Here is a 16,922-nt window from a genome sequence, read left to right as displayed (position 1 = left end):
AGAACCATCCCAGGGTCCCCAGGGAGTACAGAAGCCAGAGAAAACGTATGGAAGTCAGGCAGCAGCAGGAACCAAGCTTAGAGAGAAGGAAAGACCTCTAGATGCTGAGATGACAGGACCAGAGGCTAAGGGAAGCTGTGGGATCTCCCAGGAACACAGGTTCACAGATTTACAGATGAGGAGGTTAAATGTCTCAAAGATGGACATGGCGTCCATGAACCAAAGTGAGTGAGAAGAGGCCTAAGAGGGAAGAAGAGGCCAAGGGGAAGCCTCATCCCCCCATTCGGGGGCCCCTGCAGAGGCACAAAGCAAGAGAGAAGACACAGAATAGAGACGCAGGGTCCCTACCCTGGGTCAGGCCCCAGAGGAGCTGAGGTGATGGGTCAGATCACGCAAGGCAGAGGACCATGAAACAGACAGCTACCCAGGGGCCCAGGTTGAAGAATTCCTTTGAGGACTGGGGAGCCACAGGTTCCCCTAGGGGGAGGGGAGGAGGCCACAAGGAAAGGTTAAATGTCCAGTTGGTGGTATGAGGGCAAGTCCATAAGTGTCATACCCGGTAAGTGACTGAGAGCTTGGAGGAGACCGTGAGCAGGTGAGCAGCATGTTAGCGTGTTAGAGTATTAGCATGAAAGAGGCAGCAGTGGCAGAGGGAGCTGTGAAGGGACAGGCAGAGAGAGAGCAGCTGTAAAGAGGCTCAGGCTGGTTACCTTCCGTGGGGGACCCGGGGTGGGCCCAAGGGGCCCAGACTCCTGGGGGGAGAGCGAGGCTGGGAACGGCTGGCAGCGGGGCGTGGGGGAGAGGGGCATTGAACTTCTTTCAAACACCTGAGGAGGCAGAAGGTTGGGGTTGGCTTTGGAGGGGGGATCAAAACTTTGGGGGGGGGGGGGGTCAATTGAGCTTCAGGGATCCCTGAAGAGAATGGGGGACACTGATCCAGGTCTCTAGCCTTGCTTAGGGAAATAAGGGAAGAACCAAAGGTGAGCTAACCTCCCTCAAGCTGCAGGGCTGCTTAAGAAAGAAACTCTCTGCTTTTCCCTCTTGTCTCCATCCTTTCTGGAGGACACAGTATAACCCCCAAGCACTATTCTCTTTCTTCAATCTCATTTCTTTTAGGTATGAAAGATCTCTAAGCACTTAGCTAGAAATCTCAAAGTGCTTGAAAAAGAGAATATGAAAGACATTTCCTATCAACCTCAGTCATGTGGGGAAGTGAACCAGAGTTCCTCCTCACATCTTACAATGGTTGGGGGTGGGGGTGGGGGAGGGAGAAGGGGCAGGAACTGAGGCATAAAGGAGGATACTGTTGGCTCATAGTTTGCTGGGAGACTTGGGAGCAGAGCCGGGAACAAAAGCTGGGAGTTTGGCTTCTCTTGGCTTCAAGCCCTATCTTTTTTCCCTAGACATGGAAGAGGGAGGAGCTTGGAGCCTGGAGCTTATACCCTGGAGCTTGTCTGGAGCCCAGAGCCCAGGCTGAATCCCATAACACACCTCCAGTTCTGCAATGATTCGGTCCTCATCATCTTCATCCTTGATGGCTGATGCCATGATGGGCGGTGTGGAGGCTGGACGGGCCACCTCAGACACTGTCCGGCGCAGTTTCACTTGGGGTTTCTGGACCTCTAGCTCCTCTGACTCTGCCTTCTGTAAATGACCCCAAGTAGAATAAGGGACCCCAATATCAGCACCTCTTCCCCCTGACCTTGGGCCCAATTTCTCTGTTACCCTATTGGCCTCTCTTCCCATCCCCTGTACCTTACACAACCTCTCTCTCTAAGATAAGATGTCTTAGAGTTTCAAGAAGTAAACAAGGGTCTACCTCACCCCACTCCTTGTCCTAAAACATACTTTTGTTGTTGTTGTATCTAACTCTTTGTGTCCCCATTTGGGGTTTTCTTGGCAGAGATACTGGATTGTTTTGATATTTCCTTGTCCAACTCATTTTACAGGTGAGGAAACTGTGGCAAGCAGGGTTAAGTGACTTGCCCAGGGTCACACAGCTAGGAAGTGTCTGAGGTCAGATTTGAACTCACAAAGATGAGTCTCCCAGACACCAGACCTGGTGTTTTGTGCACTATGGATCCACCTAGCTCTCCAATGGATGGTATTAAATATTGCTTTTATTGGGGCGGCCAGGTAGCACAGCGAGTAAGAGCACCGGCTCCAGTGTTGAGAAGACCTGGAGATCGAATCCCGGGCTCAGACACTTAGCACCCACCCAGAAACACCTGGCCATGTAATCTTGAGCAAGTTACTTAACCCCAATTGCTTAAAAAAAAAAAATAAAAAAATATATTGCTTTTATTGTCCCTATCCCAGCCACACCAGATTCCTTGACATCCCCCTTTCCCAGTTCCTCCCTTTGCTCCATTCTAGGAAGGATTCTCCTTCTACATCTTGAAGGATCAAAAGAAGTCATCTTGAGCATCCTGCTGGCTCCAGACAGGATGTGGGCTTCCCCCCCTCACAAAGCCTCATTCTCCTTAGTCAGCCTGAAGTGCACCCTGCCCCCCACTGCATGCTACCCTGTCCTCAGCTGAAGGATGTCCCTGCCTGGCACTGGGAGATGGAAGTGGTACCTTGATGAAGGCTGAGTCTTTCTTGCTGGTGACCACGACTTCTCCAGTGCGGGTGGTGGTAAGGCCATGGGAGGAGGGGAAGCTTCGTCGAGGAGGTGGTGGCGGGGGCGACTTAGAAGGCTTTTCTGTTCGGTATCGGGGCACAGTCAACTCATCTAGAGACATAAAGGGAAGGGACTCCATCAGAACACTCATCTGCGTGTCCTGGGGATATTCATGCCATCCCAAACGGAAGAGAACTAAGAGTCCAGGGCCTAGTTACCTTGGTGTGATCCCAGTAAAAGTAGCAAGTCCTGATGCCATTCTCAGTTCAGGACTGAATCATTCTGCTTTCTCTTTTCCACACTATATATTGCCCTAGTTCTCATTCTACTGGGCAGAAACTGTGCCCCTTCCCCTCCCTCTGCCCTATTACTGTCCAGTGCTTGGTCTGGGCCTCCCCTACCTGAGCCTCTCCGCCCACTGGCCTCTCCACGGGGGGCTGCCTTCTGGCCATGGGGGGCTTTGGAGGGCTTGTGCTCAGGGGTGGGGGCTGGCCCCCGAGGCTTTCCTGCACAATCCAGGTCTGGGATGGCCTTCAGCAATTCAGCCTGGGTCTCTTCCAGCAGCCGATTGATGTCCTTGGCACTGTACTGGCTCAGGGCTGCCCTCTTCTCCTCCCAGTCCCTCTCAGCTGCCTGGGGGAAGAAAGGGGAAAACGGGTGAGGAGATAAGATTCAAATCTGACCTTTCATGGAACCCTTGGCCTGCCTCACTTTCTTCTGCCTTCTCTGCTTCCTCCTATCCCACCCCATTCCTAGGAAATATCAGGGATGGAACTCAAAGAAACATCTTTGCTATCCCCCCAAAAAGGCATCAGGTTCAAGAACCTAGGGGGACCCAACCATTTTATACTTTGCAAAGTATTTAATGAATTCCTGGAGGCTTGATTAATTAGTCAACAAGTATTTATTAAGTATGAGCTATGTGCCAGGCACTGTGCAAAGTAAGGGGATTTTTAAAAAAAGGCAAAACAGTTCCACTTGGAAAGCTGTAGTAAATTTCTACTCATCCAGCCATTTTCTCCATCTCAGCCTCCACACTTGGCCATCCCATCATCCCTTGCTCTGCACCCCCAACCCTAGACCAACAAGGGGTGAGAATCCAGATATGTATGTCCCGACAGTCCAAGCACCTCCACAGACACGGCCTTGTCCATGCTCCTCTTGCTGGGTGTTTCAGGGCCCCTGGAGGGATTGCCCCCCTTGGGAGTGTGAGCTGTGCCATCGCCTGGTCCCCCCAGCTCATGGAGGCTCAGGGGAGGGCTGGGGGGTGGCACCTCGAAGTCCAGGCTTTTGCCGAAGTCACACTCAGCTGTCACTTTCTTTGGAGACTGGCTCAGGAGGTTGTTTGGGGGTGGCCATGTACCCTCGTCCACTTGCCTGGGGAGACAGGCAGCTGTGAGGCCCTTGGAGTAAGGGAAGTGAGGTGGGCGGTCCCTGCTTGTCCTCCCCCAAGGGTCCTCTGCTGATGGACATGTGAGAGGAGCTCTGAGGTCATGGGATTGGAGAGAGGGGACACAAAGAGGAGTGACTAGGCTCAGATGAGACACCTGGAAGCCATGTAGAAGAGTCTTGGGGCAGGCGGAGCTAGTGGGTAGAATGCAGAGAGAGGGTAAGCTGGGCAGGGTCTGATTTCAAATCTGGGGCCAGAAAGATTCCATAGGATGAGGGGAGTCCTAAGAGAAAGGCTGGGTTGGGTATCTGAGTTGGTATGACAGTGACTTCTGGGGAAGGAGGTGGGGGATCATGCTGACCTTCGGATCTGAGCCAGTGTGTCAGTGACCCCACGACAGCGCTTGAGGAGCCCATCCAGTCTCTGTGGTTCCTCCTTCAGAAACTTTACTGCCTCTACCTCCACCCTGAGAACCACTCGCATCTTACTCTGCAGCCCAGGGAATTGTGCTGGGGCGAGAGAGAGGGAGGGAAACAAGGAAAGTGAATGCAGGGCATGTTGGAAGAGGAGAGTCCCCATACCTGATAGACCATCTGGGTCAATCTGTACTTGAACAGGCAATGCTGCTACAATATTCCAGACTCCACTGAAGACCTCCAGCAAAAAGGAACTCAACTACCTCTCTAGGAACTTTTAGCACTTTTAGCTCTAATTATTAAGAAGCCCTTCTTTCTCATTTTGTTGTGACCTATTTTGGGGCTTTTCTTGGCAAAGATACTGGAGTGATTTTGCAGTTCCTTCTCGGGAAACTGAGGCCAACAAGGTTAAGTGACTTGCCTAGGGTCACACAGATAGTAAAGTGTCTGAAACCAGATTAAAACTTAGGTCTTCCTTACTCCAGACCCACTGTACCACCTAGGGGTCCTTGAGCTTTTCTCATTTCCTCACTCCTTTGAAGAGGTTGGGGGAGGGTAAAGGGGAGACAGAGGTGTGGAACATTGCATATAACACCAGATTTTTGTAGACTGATCAAGGAACTGACTGATCAGTTTTGCTTAAATTATTTTGTCTTCTTCCTCTTTTTCTTTTTTAAAAAATATTTGAACCAGGTATGACAGTACATGCTACTAGAGGAGGTTAAGGCTGGTGGATCACTTGAGCTCAGGAGTTCTGAGCTTTAGTTGAGCTAAAAGCCAGCTGGATGTCTTTACACTAAGTCCCAAACCAATGGGTGAGTCTAAGGAGTGAGGGACCACCATGCTGCCTAAGAAGAGATAAAAAGACCAGGTCAGAAACAGGGCAAGTTACAGTTCAAGTGCTGATTGGCAGTGGAGTCAGCCCATGAGTGGCTGGTACAGTAGATGAGAAATGGGGAGACACAGTCCAAAAAATAAGAAAGAAAAAAATATTTGTCATTAGGAAGGGGTTCTTAACTTTTGGGGTTGTGGACTCCTTTGACAATCTGTTAAAACCTGTAGCCTCCTTCTCAAATGAATGTTTTTAAATGCATAAATAAAATACATAGGATTAAAAGGAAATCAATTACAGTGAAATACATTTATAAAAATATTTTAAAAAGCAAGTTCAAGTTAAGAAGCTCTGTTATAAAGGATGAGGGAGAAGAAAGAAAGAGGGGTACAAAGAGAAATCTAGGCTATATTAACACATCTACACACACACACACACACACACACACACACACATTTAAAAGTTCTTTTGTCCAACAGGTTGTCCAATACATATGAGCAAAAGCAACTTGTTCTAGTGCTCTTTCCCTTCTCCTTTTGAATAACTCTATTTGCTGATGTGACCATCTAAACTTTGAATCAAATTCTGCCTGATGTTATTTTCCCCCACCAAATGACCGAATGAAGACAACTCTCTACAATAATCTATTTAGCCCTGACTGGGGTGGGGAGGGAGTGACAGGAGAGAGGCAACTAGATAGAGCATTGAATACAATGCTAAGTCTGGGGTCAGGGAGACCTGAGTTCAAATCTGACCTCAGATATTTACTGGCTATGAGACCCTGGGCAAGTCACTTAACCTCTATCTACCTCAGTATCCTCAAATGGGAATCATAATAGCACCTACCTCCCAGGGATGTTGTGAACATAAAATGAGATAATATTTGTAAAGTGCTTAACATAGTACTCTGTAAAGTGCCTAGCACACAGCAGGGGCATAATAAATGCTTATTTTCTTCTCTTCCAGCCTAGGTATGCTTCTCTATAACTTGCACTCACTGCCTCTAGCTTTGTCCTGTGGGGCAAAGCTGAATGAGTCTAATCTTTTATCCCTAAGACTTCCCTAGGTCCTTCAGTCACTCAAAGACAACAATCACTCCTATCCCTAAGGTTTTTCTTCCACAGGCTGAACAATTCTAGGTCCTTCAATGCCTTCTCTTGGAACCTGCTCTTCACTTCTTACCATCTTGGTTAACTGCCCCTGGACACAATCAAGCTTGCCAAAGTCCTTTTCAGAATGCATTGTTCCAAAATCAACACAGATTTGGCTTGGCCAGAGTCCAGTGCAGTGAGTGAGACTCATCTCCCCGGACATGACACTGTTACTACTACTAATTCTGTCTACTAATTCTGCTTAAGATTACACAGTTGCTTCAGTCGTGTCTGACTCTCCATGACCCCATTTGGGGTTTTCTTGACAAAACTACTTCAGTGGTTTTTAATTTCCTTCTCCAGTTCATTTTACAGAGGAAACTGAGGCAGACAGAGTTGAGTGACTTGCCCAGGGTCACATAGCTAATAAGTGTCTGAGGTCAAATTTGAACTCAACTCTTCCTTACTCCAGGCCTGGTGCTTTGTGCACTATGGTGCCACCTAGCTGCTGCCCTAAGATCACACTACCTAATCTGTGGGGCTCTGGGTCATCCTGTGGATTCATATTGTGCTTCCAGTCCACTAAAATGATGTCTCAACAGTAGATGGAAGGAGTGGGGAAACTGTGCAATGAAGGAAGGAGGAGTTAGAATGCGTAGTAAGAGCAGGGCTGCCCCCATCCTGGGCCAGGCCATAGAGAATCACAGAATCTTAGAGATCTTCCATGGAACCCCTTCTCCCCCTTCTCCTCTCTCCACCAAGTCCCCAGGTCAGGCCTACTCACACTTGAGCTCTGTGAGGGTCTCCCCCAGCTGTTTCAGCACTAAGGCCTTCTCCTCCAGCTCCGGACCAGGGATCAGCCGATGGTTGTGGGACACCTCCTTCTGGATCTTCTCCACTGACTTCTCCAGGTCGCTACAACCAAGAATGACACCACCGTTCAGGACCCTCTACCCCTAGCCCAGGCCTACCCCTTCCTCCATCTCCCTGGGTAGCCCTGAATCTAGCACAAAACACAAGGCAGAAGAAAGTCAGACAAGGCCATTCAAAATCAGAAGGAAATATATGGGTAGGATCCAAAGCACATAAATTCAAGTTGGAGGGAACTTCAGAAGTCATTCAATCCAGCTTGTCACAAGAGTCAGGAATTTATTATTATTATTAATTATTATTTTGAGACAGTATGGTACATTGGAAAAAGTGCTGGATTTAGAGTCAGAGGATTTGGGTTTGAATCCCAATTCTGCTGCTAACTACTTGTGTGACCTTGGGCAAGTCAATTCCACTCTCTTAGCCTCCATTTCCTCATCTGTAAAATGAGGGGGTTGGACCTGAGGTCACTTCTAGTTTTAAGTAGATGGCCTCTTCTTGAACACTTCCAGTAAAAGGAAGCATATTACCTCATAAGAAAGTCCATTGCACTTGGATCAGAGTCAGGAAGACCTGAATTCAAATCCAGCCTCAGACACTTACCAGGTGAGTGACCTTGGGCAACTCACTTAACCTCTCTTTGCCTCAATTTCCTCATCTGTAAAGTGAAGATAATAATAGCAACTACCTCCCAAGATTGCTGTGAAGATCAAATGAGATAATAATTGTAAAGCATTTAGCAAAAAGTGACTGGAACATATTAAGTACCAGTTATTGTCCTTTGTTCTAGGAGTGGACCAAAAGGACGTGCTAGAGTGGAGTTTCACTGGGCCCGACTGTGGCTGGTCAGACCAATATGAGCTCGGAATGCTCTACCACAGGTCAGGCACAAACAGTCTGTGTGAACACTTGGGGCAGATGCTCTAAATGTGCGCATCCTGCATCTCCTTTGAACTGTTCAATTCTACTTTGCTCATATAAATATGAGCTACTATTATAATTAATTCTTAGGACATTTTTCCTTATGTGAAGCTGGAATGTGTCTCCTTGAAAGTTCTACAAATTGTTCCTAGTCCTGCCTCCTGGAGTCACGAAGAAAAGTGAATCCCTTGACCTCTCCCATAAAATGGAAGCAGACAGCAGAGTGGATCAAAACCCAGTATCCTACAATATGTTGCTTAGAAGAAACACACTTGAAACAGAGAGAAATGCAGATAGTAAAGGAAAACCTAGAAATACTTGGATGAACTGATACAAAGTGAAATTAGCAGAGAACCAGAAAATACTGTACATGGTATCAGCAACATCGTGTGATGATCAACCATGAACGACTCAGCTTTTCTCAGTAGCACAATGATTTAAGACAAGTACAAAGGACACATGAAGGAAAAAGCTATCCACATCCAGAAAAAGAACTGATGCACTCTGAATGCAGATCAAAGCACATTTTTTCACTTTATTCTTTCTCGTATTTTTTTGTACTTTTGATCTGTTTCTTCCATAACCATGATGAATATGGAAATGTGTTACATGATAGCATATACATAAACTATATCAAACTGCCTAACCATTTTTAGCAGAGGGGAAGGGAGGGAGAAAAATTTGGAACTCAAAATCTTATAAAAATGAATGCTAAAAATTTTCTTGATTTGTAGTTTGTGGGGAAAAAATACTATTTAAAGGGGAAAAATTTTTAAAAAGAAAAGCTAATGCCTCCTACAGACCTTAGTCTCTCCGATCAGTATTTGAAACAAGAGTTCATGTCCTTCCCTAAGTCTTCTTTAGGCTAAACATCTCCAGTTCCTTATAGATCTGACACATCTATGAGATATGGAAACATCTCAAATGAAACCAGGTATATAAAGAGTTTTGCAAGCTTCAAAGTACCTTATAAATTCCAGCTATTAATAATAATTAGATAATGGTGGTGGTGGTGGTGATGATGCCACCACCAGCAAATGAGATCGTAAATAAAAACAAATTAATATAATATAATATGATATTATAATATATCATATCATATAATAAAGTTTGCTTTGTAAACTTGAAGGTACCATATAAATTGTAGCTATTATTAATTAGTGTTATCAAAATATAATTACATAACATCAATCAAAAAACCCTTATGAAGTACCTACTATGTACCAGGCACTGTGCTAAGTGCTGGGCACACAAAAAGGGTCAAAAGGCAATCCCTGCCCTCAAGTTGCTTATAATCTAATGGAAGAGACAACATGCAAACAAATATATACAAAGCAAGGATATGGAGAATGAAGAAAATAGTTAACAGTAGGAAGGCATTAAAATTAAGAGTGGCTGGGTAAAATCAAATGTTTAAATATATATATATATATATATACATATATACTATTATTAATACTATTTTACATGTAATTGGGAAATAAGATATACAGGCACTGTAGCATAGAGATCCACCATGCCCTACTGGAAAGTTGGAGGGGTATGGGAGAGGATATGGGAGAGAGCAGATTAGAGGAGGGGATATCCTGTGGGACTGCTATTTTGGGGCGGGGGGTAGGGGAAAAACGGGGAGAAAATTTGTAAGTCAAAATCTGGTGGAAATGAATGATGTAAATCAGAAGTTAATAAAGCATTCGAAAAATGGGAAAATAAAAAGAAAATGCATGGAGGCAGGAAGAAATTCTTGCTCATAGACAGTTTGGATTAAATGGTCTTTGAGCAAAAAAAAAAAAAGAGTGGCTGGGTAAAGCTCCCTGCAAAATATGGCATTTTGGTGGGGACTTAAAAGAAGCCAGCTAGGTGGCGAAGTGTGTGTATGTGTGTATATGTGTGCATGTATATTTGTTTATATAGCCTAGATTCCTCTTTGTAACCCTCTTTATTTCTTCTCCCCCATCCTTTATAACAGAGCTTCTTAACCTGAACTTGCTTTTTAAAATATTTTAATAACAGTATTTCAATATAATTGGTTTTCTTTTTAATCCTATGTATTTTATTTATGCATTTAAAAACATTCATTTGAGGAGGCTATAGATTTTAACAGACTGTCAAAAGAGTCCATAACCCCAAAAGTTAAGAACCCCTGCCTAATGACAAATATTTTTTTTCTTTCTTATTTTTTAGACTGTGTCTCCCTATTTCTCATCTAGTGCACCAGCCACTCATGGGCTGACCCAATGCTAATCAGCACTCAAGCTTTAACTTGCCCTGTTTCTGACCTGGCCTGTTCATCTCTCCTTAAGCAGCATGGTGGTCCCTCACTCCTTGGACTCACTCCATTGGTTTGGGACTTAGTGCAGAGATACTCAATTGGCTTTTAGCTCAACTAAAACTCAGAACTCCTGAGCTCAAATAATCCACCAGTCTCAGTATCCTCTGGTAGCATGTACCACCATGCCTGATTCAAATAATTTTTTTAAAAGAAAAAGAGGAAGATAATTTAAGCAAAACTGATCAATCTACAAAAATTTGGCATTATATGCAATGTACCACCAGCCCTAGAGTCAGGAGAACCCGAGTTCAAATCCAACCTCAGACCAGATACTTGACACTAATTAGCTGGGTGACCCTGGGCAAGTCACTTAATCCCAATTGCTTAAAAAAAAATAAAGAAAGCCAGTGAAGTCGGTGGGTGGAGCTAATAAAGAAGAGTGTTCTATGTATTGGGGGGCAGGGGCAGGGGCAGGCATTATGTAAAAACAACCATATAGTCATTCCAAGGTTTCCTGAGTGTCTATTATTACACTGTTAACTCAAAAAATGTTCATGGTCAGTTAACATGCCCAAAGCTTTTTCATATGAACTACTTTCAAGCCATGTTTCCCTATCCTGTATCCTCTGTAAATGCATTTTAGAATTTTAAAAATAAAAAAATTAAACATAAGACTGAGTTTATCCTTCTCAAATATTGCTGCTTTAGCAGTGATCCATCATTCTGGCCTGTGGCGGTCATTTTAATTCTGATTCAGTCATCTCATGTATTAGCTCTCCCATCTGGCTTGATATCATCTCAGGATGAGACAAGCAGGCCTCTGGTCAAGTTGCTGACAAATACTGTAGGTTGAAAAGGACAAGGATAGAGCCCTGTGGCATGTCAGGACAGACCTCCTCACTGGCTGACACTCAGCCAGGAATCATCTCTTTACATCAAGCCTACGATGAGGTCACCTAACTGGATAATCAACCAGCCAGAAGCTCTCTCCTCCTCCTCCTCCTCCTCCATAAGGATATTGTGGGAGACTTTGCCAAGGACCTCAATGAAACTAAGGTTCTCTATCAGGCTGTAGGTTAGAACAAAACCAAGCATAAGTCAGGATGGAAGAAGGTCTGAGGGAAATGACCTTTGGGTGTCAATGAAGACACAAAGCTGGCTAAGGGGAATGATAGCTTTCTCCCAAAGCAGCAGATCACATAAGCTTCTTGGAGGCCTGCAGGGTCTAGCCTTGTGTCTACATGCTCAGCACCAAGCATGACGCTTCCACAATTTGTTGTTGCTCTCGTTAAGTTGTTTCAGTAGCATCCCATTTGGGGGTTTTCTTGGCAAAAATACCAGCGTGCCATTTCTTGCCATTTCTTACTCCAGCTCATTTTACAGATGAGGAAACTGAGGCCAACAGGGTTAAGTGACTTGCCCGTGGTCATACTGCTAGTAAGTGTCGGAGGCCACATTTGAACTCAGATCCTCCTGAGTTCTATCCACAGTGCCACCTAGCTGCCACTTAACAGAAGAGTAAGTATTTGATAAATGTTATTTGTATTAGAGTAGGAAAGCAGTGACTCACTGTCTTCTGGGCCTGGAGCTGGGCTCTCTGATTGGGCCCACCCTTTTCTGGGAGAACTAGTTTAGAAGAGGAAATAGGGAAGGGCATCAGAGAAATACTCCGGGACTAAAAAAAAAAAAGTGGGCTTCAGGGCAGGATTCTTATGAGGAAACCCTAGGAGAGCCATCCTTTGTGTACAAGGAAGGAAGGACAGCACTTGAGGAACAGACACCGAGTCCAAATATTCCTCTGACATATAGAGATGTTACAGCAGTAAATGTTTGACAGCTTGCAATCTGCACCCACCCACATGATGGGATTTTGATCCTCATAACTAGTTTATGAGGGAGGCAGGTCAGGGATAATTAAAATATAGGGAAACTGAGGTTCACTCCTTTGAGAGATGTTACAGAATAAAAAAGTAAGGAGGAATCTAGGAGCCTTCTTCACTGAAGGGGAGGGAAACTGGATCAATAGTTTATAGAACAAAAAGGATAGAAAAGGTTATGTAGTAGGTTGGGGGTCATGAGAACAAAGAATGGTGTACTCTAGAAAGGGGCATTCTATCGATATCCTAAGAAAACCAGAGAACACTCTTACCCTGGAAACCTTGAGAATGTCAGAGTTTTGTAATTCCCTACACTTGTTATTTTTACCCCTGCCTGTGTCCCAATGATTGCTGGCGGCAGAAACCCTCAGGAAGCTCCCAGAGGGCTGTGCTTCCTTCAGGGACAAGAGGGCTGAGGAGAGGCTGGGTGACTGCTAGGGAACAGGCCAGGGAAAGAGAAACCTTTGGAATGGTGTGATAGTAATGGCAATTAAAGATTCCCCTGTATTGGCTTGGTTTTCAAACTGATTGTGTTAAAACCCAGAGCTTGTTAATCCCACCTGTGGGATGGACTTGTTGACTTGAAAAGAGAGACACGAACTGGGAGGAGCTGGTGACGTAGATTTGGAGAGACACAAGAGAGAGGCAGAAGGACTTTTTGGAAGCAGCACCCACGTGGAGGCAGAGAGAGAGACTGAGAAGGATTGCTGGGGACATTTTGAATCGCCCTGGACTTTTGAGACCTGCCCCCTGAGCTGCCAAGGACTGAGGAGACATGGCTGTTTTGCTGGTACTTTGTCTGTCTGTTTTGATGTTGTTTTGCCAGATTTGTCCACTGGTGAAAGACAGTCCTGTTGTTGAAGAAGTCCTGGAACCTGGCTTTTGGCTAAGAAGCCCTGAGACTGTCCTGCAGACAGAGTGAATACTGTCCACTGGTGAAGGACAGTGCTGTTGTTGCAGGGGTCTGGGAACCTTTCTGTTGGTTCAGAAGCCCTGAAGAAGGATTTTCTTGTTGTATGTTTACAGAAATCCTGGGAGAGGGTTTTGCTAATGTTTTCAGGGGTTCTAGGACTGTTCTACAGACAGAGGATGAATTAACGAAGGGACTGGCAATGTATCTTGTGGCCTTGCTAAGCCTTGTCTCCCCAGGAACTAAGATTGCTGAGAACTTGCCTCTTGTCAAGATGAAGAAAAGACCTCCATTTGGGTATTAAGTGCTGTGCTTAAACTTGATGTAACTCTGGGGTAGATTCAATTGTGATCCAGGGGTGGGGAACTTTTGACCTTTTTGTGTTCTGTGGTTGAACAAATGAATGTAGTTTACTTATGTTTGGAAACTAATCTCCATTTGAGAAGAGGGGTTTTGTGGTGGACTAAATGAAGGTACAGCCTAGGGGTGGAGAAGTATTTAGAACAGGGACTTTGTAATTGATTGAATGATTGGAAGGTCCTGGGGTGGGGTAGTACTTGGAGATTATTTAATCACACTTAGTAAATTCTGTATTTTGAATGATGTCATGTTTTGATCTTCTCTGTTCTTGGTTGGTCACTGAATAAAATGGAGAGCACCTATGCTGGTATTCTGAACCTTGGGAAGTTGCCTTTCTTTTGGCATGACATTACAAATGGTCAAACCCTGGAAGGAATGAGAGCGGGGCAGCTGGAAGAAGGCTGGAGAGTTCAACCCTGGGGCCATCAAAAGAGAAGAATATTATGAGGAGAAGGGAAGAATCTGCTTGAGAAATGTTCTTTTGAATATGGCATGGGGGAGATATTGAGGCCAGGAAATTCAATGCATGAGAAAACTGAGGCACACAGGTAACTTAACGACAATCACAGTCACCATTAGTAATGAGCAGAACCAAGTTTTCAACCCAGAATGTCCTTCTCCCTTACTCCCAGGAAGGGTTGGGGGTAAAGGGTGTATTGATTCCAGCAGGTGATTGTTAACTTTCACCTTCCTTAGAAATCTGCAAATGCTAAAAATCAGGACTTGATTTATCATTTTGTTGATTATATAAGCTTAAGAAGTGATGGGGGAGGGAGGGATGTTGATAATGCAAATCCAACTGAAAAGTACGTCATGCATTTTCTGAGAGTGGGTTGGTAAACATTCACCAGCACCAGCCATGGTTGGGGAGAAAGGCACAGGGGAGCAGGATTCTGGCGCCTAGCACATGGTAGATGCTTAATAAATTTTACTGATTGATGACTAAGTCAAATTCATAAGGAATTGATTTTTTCCTTAGATTTGGATCAGAAGTTCATCCATTTCTATACCAGACCCCTTCCCCCAACATGAATATACTTTGTTCCCCATTTTGTGTGTGTGTTGGTTTTTTTTCAATCCTTCTGAAAACCTCACCCCTGACTCAACAAGATGAATGGAGTTTTCCACACTTCAGTAAGTAGAGAACAAGGAATCACTCTGTCCCTAGTGGCCAAGTCTAATATGACAGGGTCAGCTGCCCAAGGTATCAGCTCAAGTATTGGGAGCACCCCAGGTCCAGGGAAAGGGGGAGCCAGCTAGCTACAACAACCAGAGTGTCTTTGGCCCCAACAACCCTTTACACTGATCATTGGTCAGAAAAAAAAAAACAGGCTGTGGGCCAAAAGCAGGCCTGAAATTCAGGCAAGTTAGGAAAACTGCAGCCCCTGCATTTCTGCCAGTCTACCCGGAGGCTTTGAAGCCTTCTTCCTATCACATGTTACTTGACCAAAGACAAAAGAAATGCTTGAATGCTCTGGAGAACAAAATCATATTAAAAACGAGCTGCTGAGTGGCATAATGGGAAGGGCACTGGACTTGCCTTCAGCAGCCCTGAGGTTCACTCCATCTCCCAACTCCATGCCTTTGTCCTGGCTGTCTCCCATGCCTGGCTTAGCTTCCCTGCCTTCCTTCAAGGACCAACTCAAATGTCACCTTCTGCAAGAGGCCTTTTCCTGCTCCTCCTCCCCTCTAAGATCACTTTCCATTTTCACTGACTAGATCTTGTATGCAGAGTTATTTGCATATATGTTGCCTCTCCTGTCTCCACTGAAATGTACACTCAAGGGCAGAGACCCCATTTTCGCCTTTCTCAGTATCCCCAGCACTTAGCACATTCCTTGGCACACAGTAAGGGCTTAATAGATGCCAGCTGACTGGTTTGATCATGCTGCTATTTATTAGCTGTGTGATTGTAGGCAAGTGCCTTGAGGTCACTGAACCTTGGTTTTTCTCATCTGTCAAACAGGGATGACAATACTCTCCCTCACTACCTTGAAGGCTTGCTATGAACATGACATACAAATCTTAAAGCATTGTAGAAACAGGAATTATTGTTGTCATTTGGAAAAAGGAATCTTCAGAAGTATCCTTCAATATTCATGGGCTCATAGGTCTAGATCCAGAAGGGACCTTGGAAGCCATTTAGTCCAATGCTTCCATTTTATAACTGAGAGCACTAAGGGGAAGGGAGGCGAAGGGACTTGACCAAGGTCACACAGGTAAGTAAACATCAGAAGTATGCTGAAGTATACCTGGTCCTCTGACTCCAAACTCTTTTCACCATACCACACACTGTTTCACATCCTTCAACCTAGACTCTAGATCAAATTCCAATGATTCTAAGATATTTCAATGATAGGCAAATACTCCAAGAAGATTAAAGACAGACAGAAAGGTCCCATGCATGCTCATGACATCCCTCCTTCCTCCTCTGGGCTGTGCTATAATAATAATAACAATAATGATGATGACAATGGCAATAACAATAGCTAGCATTTATATAGTGCCGACTGTATGTCAGGCGCTGTACTAAGCACTGTACAAATATCATCTCATCTGGTCCTCACAACAACCCTGGGAAACAGTTGCTATTATTAGTGTCATTCTACAGTGGAGGAAACTAAGGTAAACAGAGGTGGTCACTCAGCTATTAAGGGTCTGATGCCACCTGTGAACTCAGGTCTTCTTAACTCCAGGCACGGTGCTCTAACCACTCTGAGAGCTGCTTTAGCCATCTGCCTCCTCTGTCTACTCCAACTCTGACTCTGGTCACAACCAAGTTTCTTGGGCCAGGAAAACTAAGACCCAAAGTCAGCCCCCTCCTCTGCTCCCTCCAAAGGAAGGTCTCCTCACTTGAGCTGCTGGGTGACCAGCTCCTCCTCGCTCAGATAGCGCAGCCGCTCCTCCTCCACCAGGGTGCGCTGCCGCTGCAGGGGGTCCTCCTGCTTACGGACCGCCTCAGACACCCGAAGGCTCAGCTCAGCCTCTGTGCGCTTCAGCAAGGTTCGGACAGATTCCTGATTTTGCAGCTACAGGGAGACAGAGGGGGGGACAGAATGGGGAGAGGCACCTAAGCAAGTCCATGTCGAAGGTGTAACTCATATGACTGTCAGGGACAGAGGAGAGACTCTGTGTTAAGGATGTGGTGAGGAGGACTCTGGGTTAGAGACGTGGCAGTGGGGGACTCTGGGTCAGGGACATGGGAGTGGGGGACTCTGGGTCAGGGACATGGGAATGGGGGACTCCGGGTCAGAGATGTGGGAGTATGTGACTCTGGGTCAGAGATGTGGGAGTGAGGCACTCTGGGTCAGAGATATGGAGAGGGGAACTCTGGGTCCTACAGGGAGAGTAAATGAAGGG

General features: G+C 45.4%; 1 protein-coding gene across 2 annotated transcripts in view; it reads right to left on the bottom strand.

Moving 5' to 3' along the window:
* Window positions 1–16,922, bottom strand: part of SRCIN1 (SRC kinase signaling inhibitor 1) — a 51,160-nt gene that overhangs the window by 20,283 nt on the left and 13,955 nt on the right. The window contains exons 9-16 of one of the 2 annotated variants that reach the window (XM_069064282.1): window positions 16,416–16,591; window positions 7,137–7,267; window positions 4,375–4,522; window positions 3,754–4,000; window positions 3,025–3,256; window positions 2,580–2,734; window positions 1,492–1,644; window positions 711–827 (exon numbers count right to left, since the gene is read on the bottom strand). In XM_069064282.1, coding sequence (XP_068920383.1) covers window positions 711–827; window positions 1,492–1,644; window positions 2,580–2,734; window positions 3,025–3,256; window positions 3,754–4,000; window positions 4,375–4,522; window positions 7,137–7,267; window positions 16,416–16,591 — 1,359 coding nt within the window. The remainder of the gene's footprint in view (window positions 1–710; window positions 828–1,491; window positions 1,645–2,579; window positions 2,735–3,024; window positions 3,257–3,753; window positions 4,001–4,374; window positions 4,523–7,136; window positions 7,268–16,415; window positions 16,592–16,922) is intronic. The other variant, XM_069064283.1, reaches the window with a different exon arrangement.

The sequence above is a fragment of the Petaurus breviceps genome, unplaced genomic scaffold (assembly GCF_028583685.1).
Source record: "Petaurus breviceps papuanus isolate PSGF00001 unplaced genomic scaffold, PetGlider_PUasm1.0 90630, whole genome shotgun sequence".
Lineage (NCBI taxonomy): Eukaryota > Metazoa > Chordata > Mammalia > Diprotodontia > Petauridae > Petaurus > Petaurus breviceps.
The sequence above is the reverse complement of the archived record's forward strand: the minus strand, read 5'-3'. Positions and strand labels throughout refer to the sequence as shown.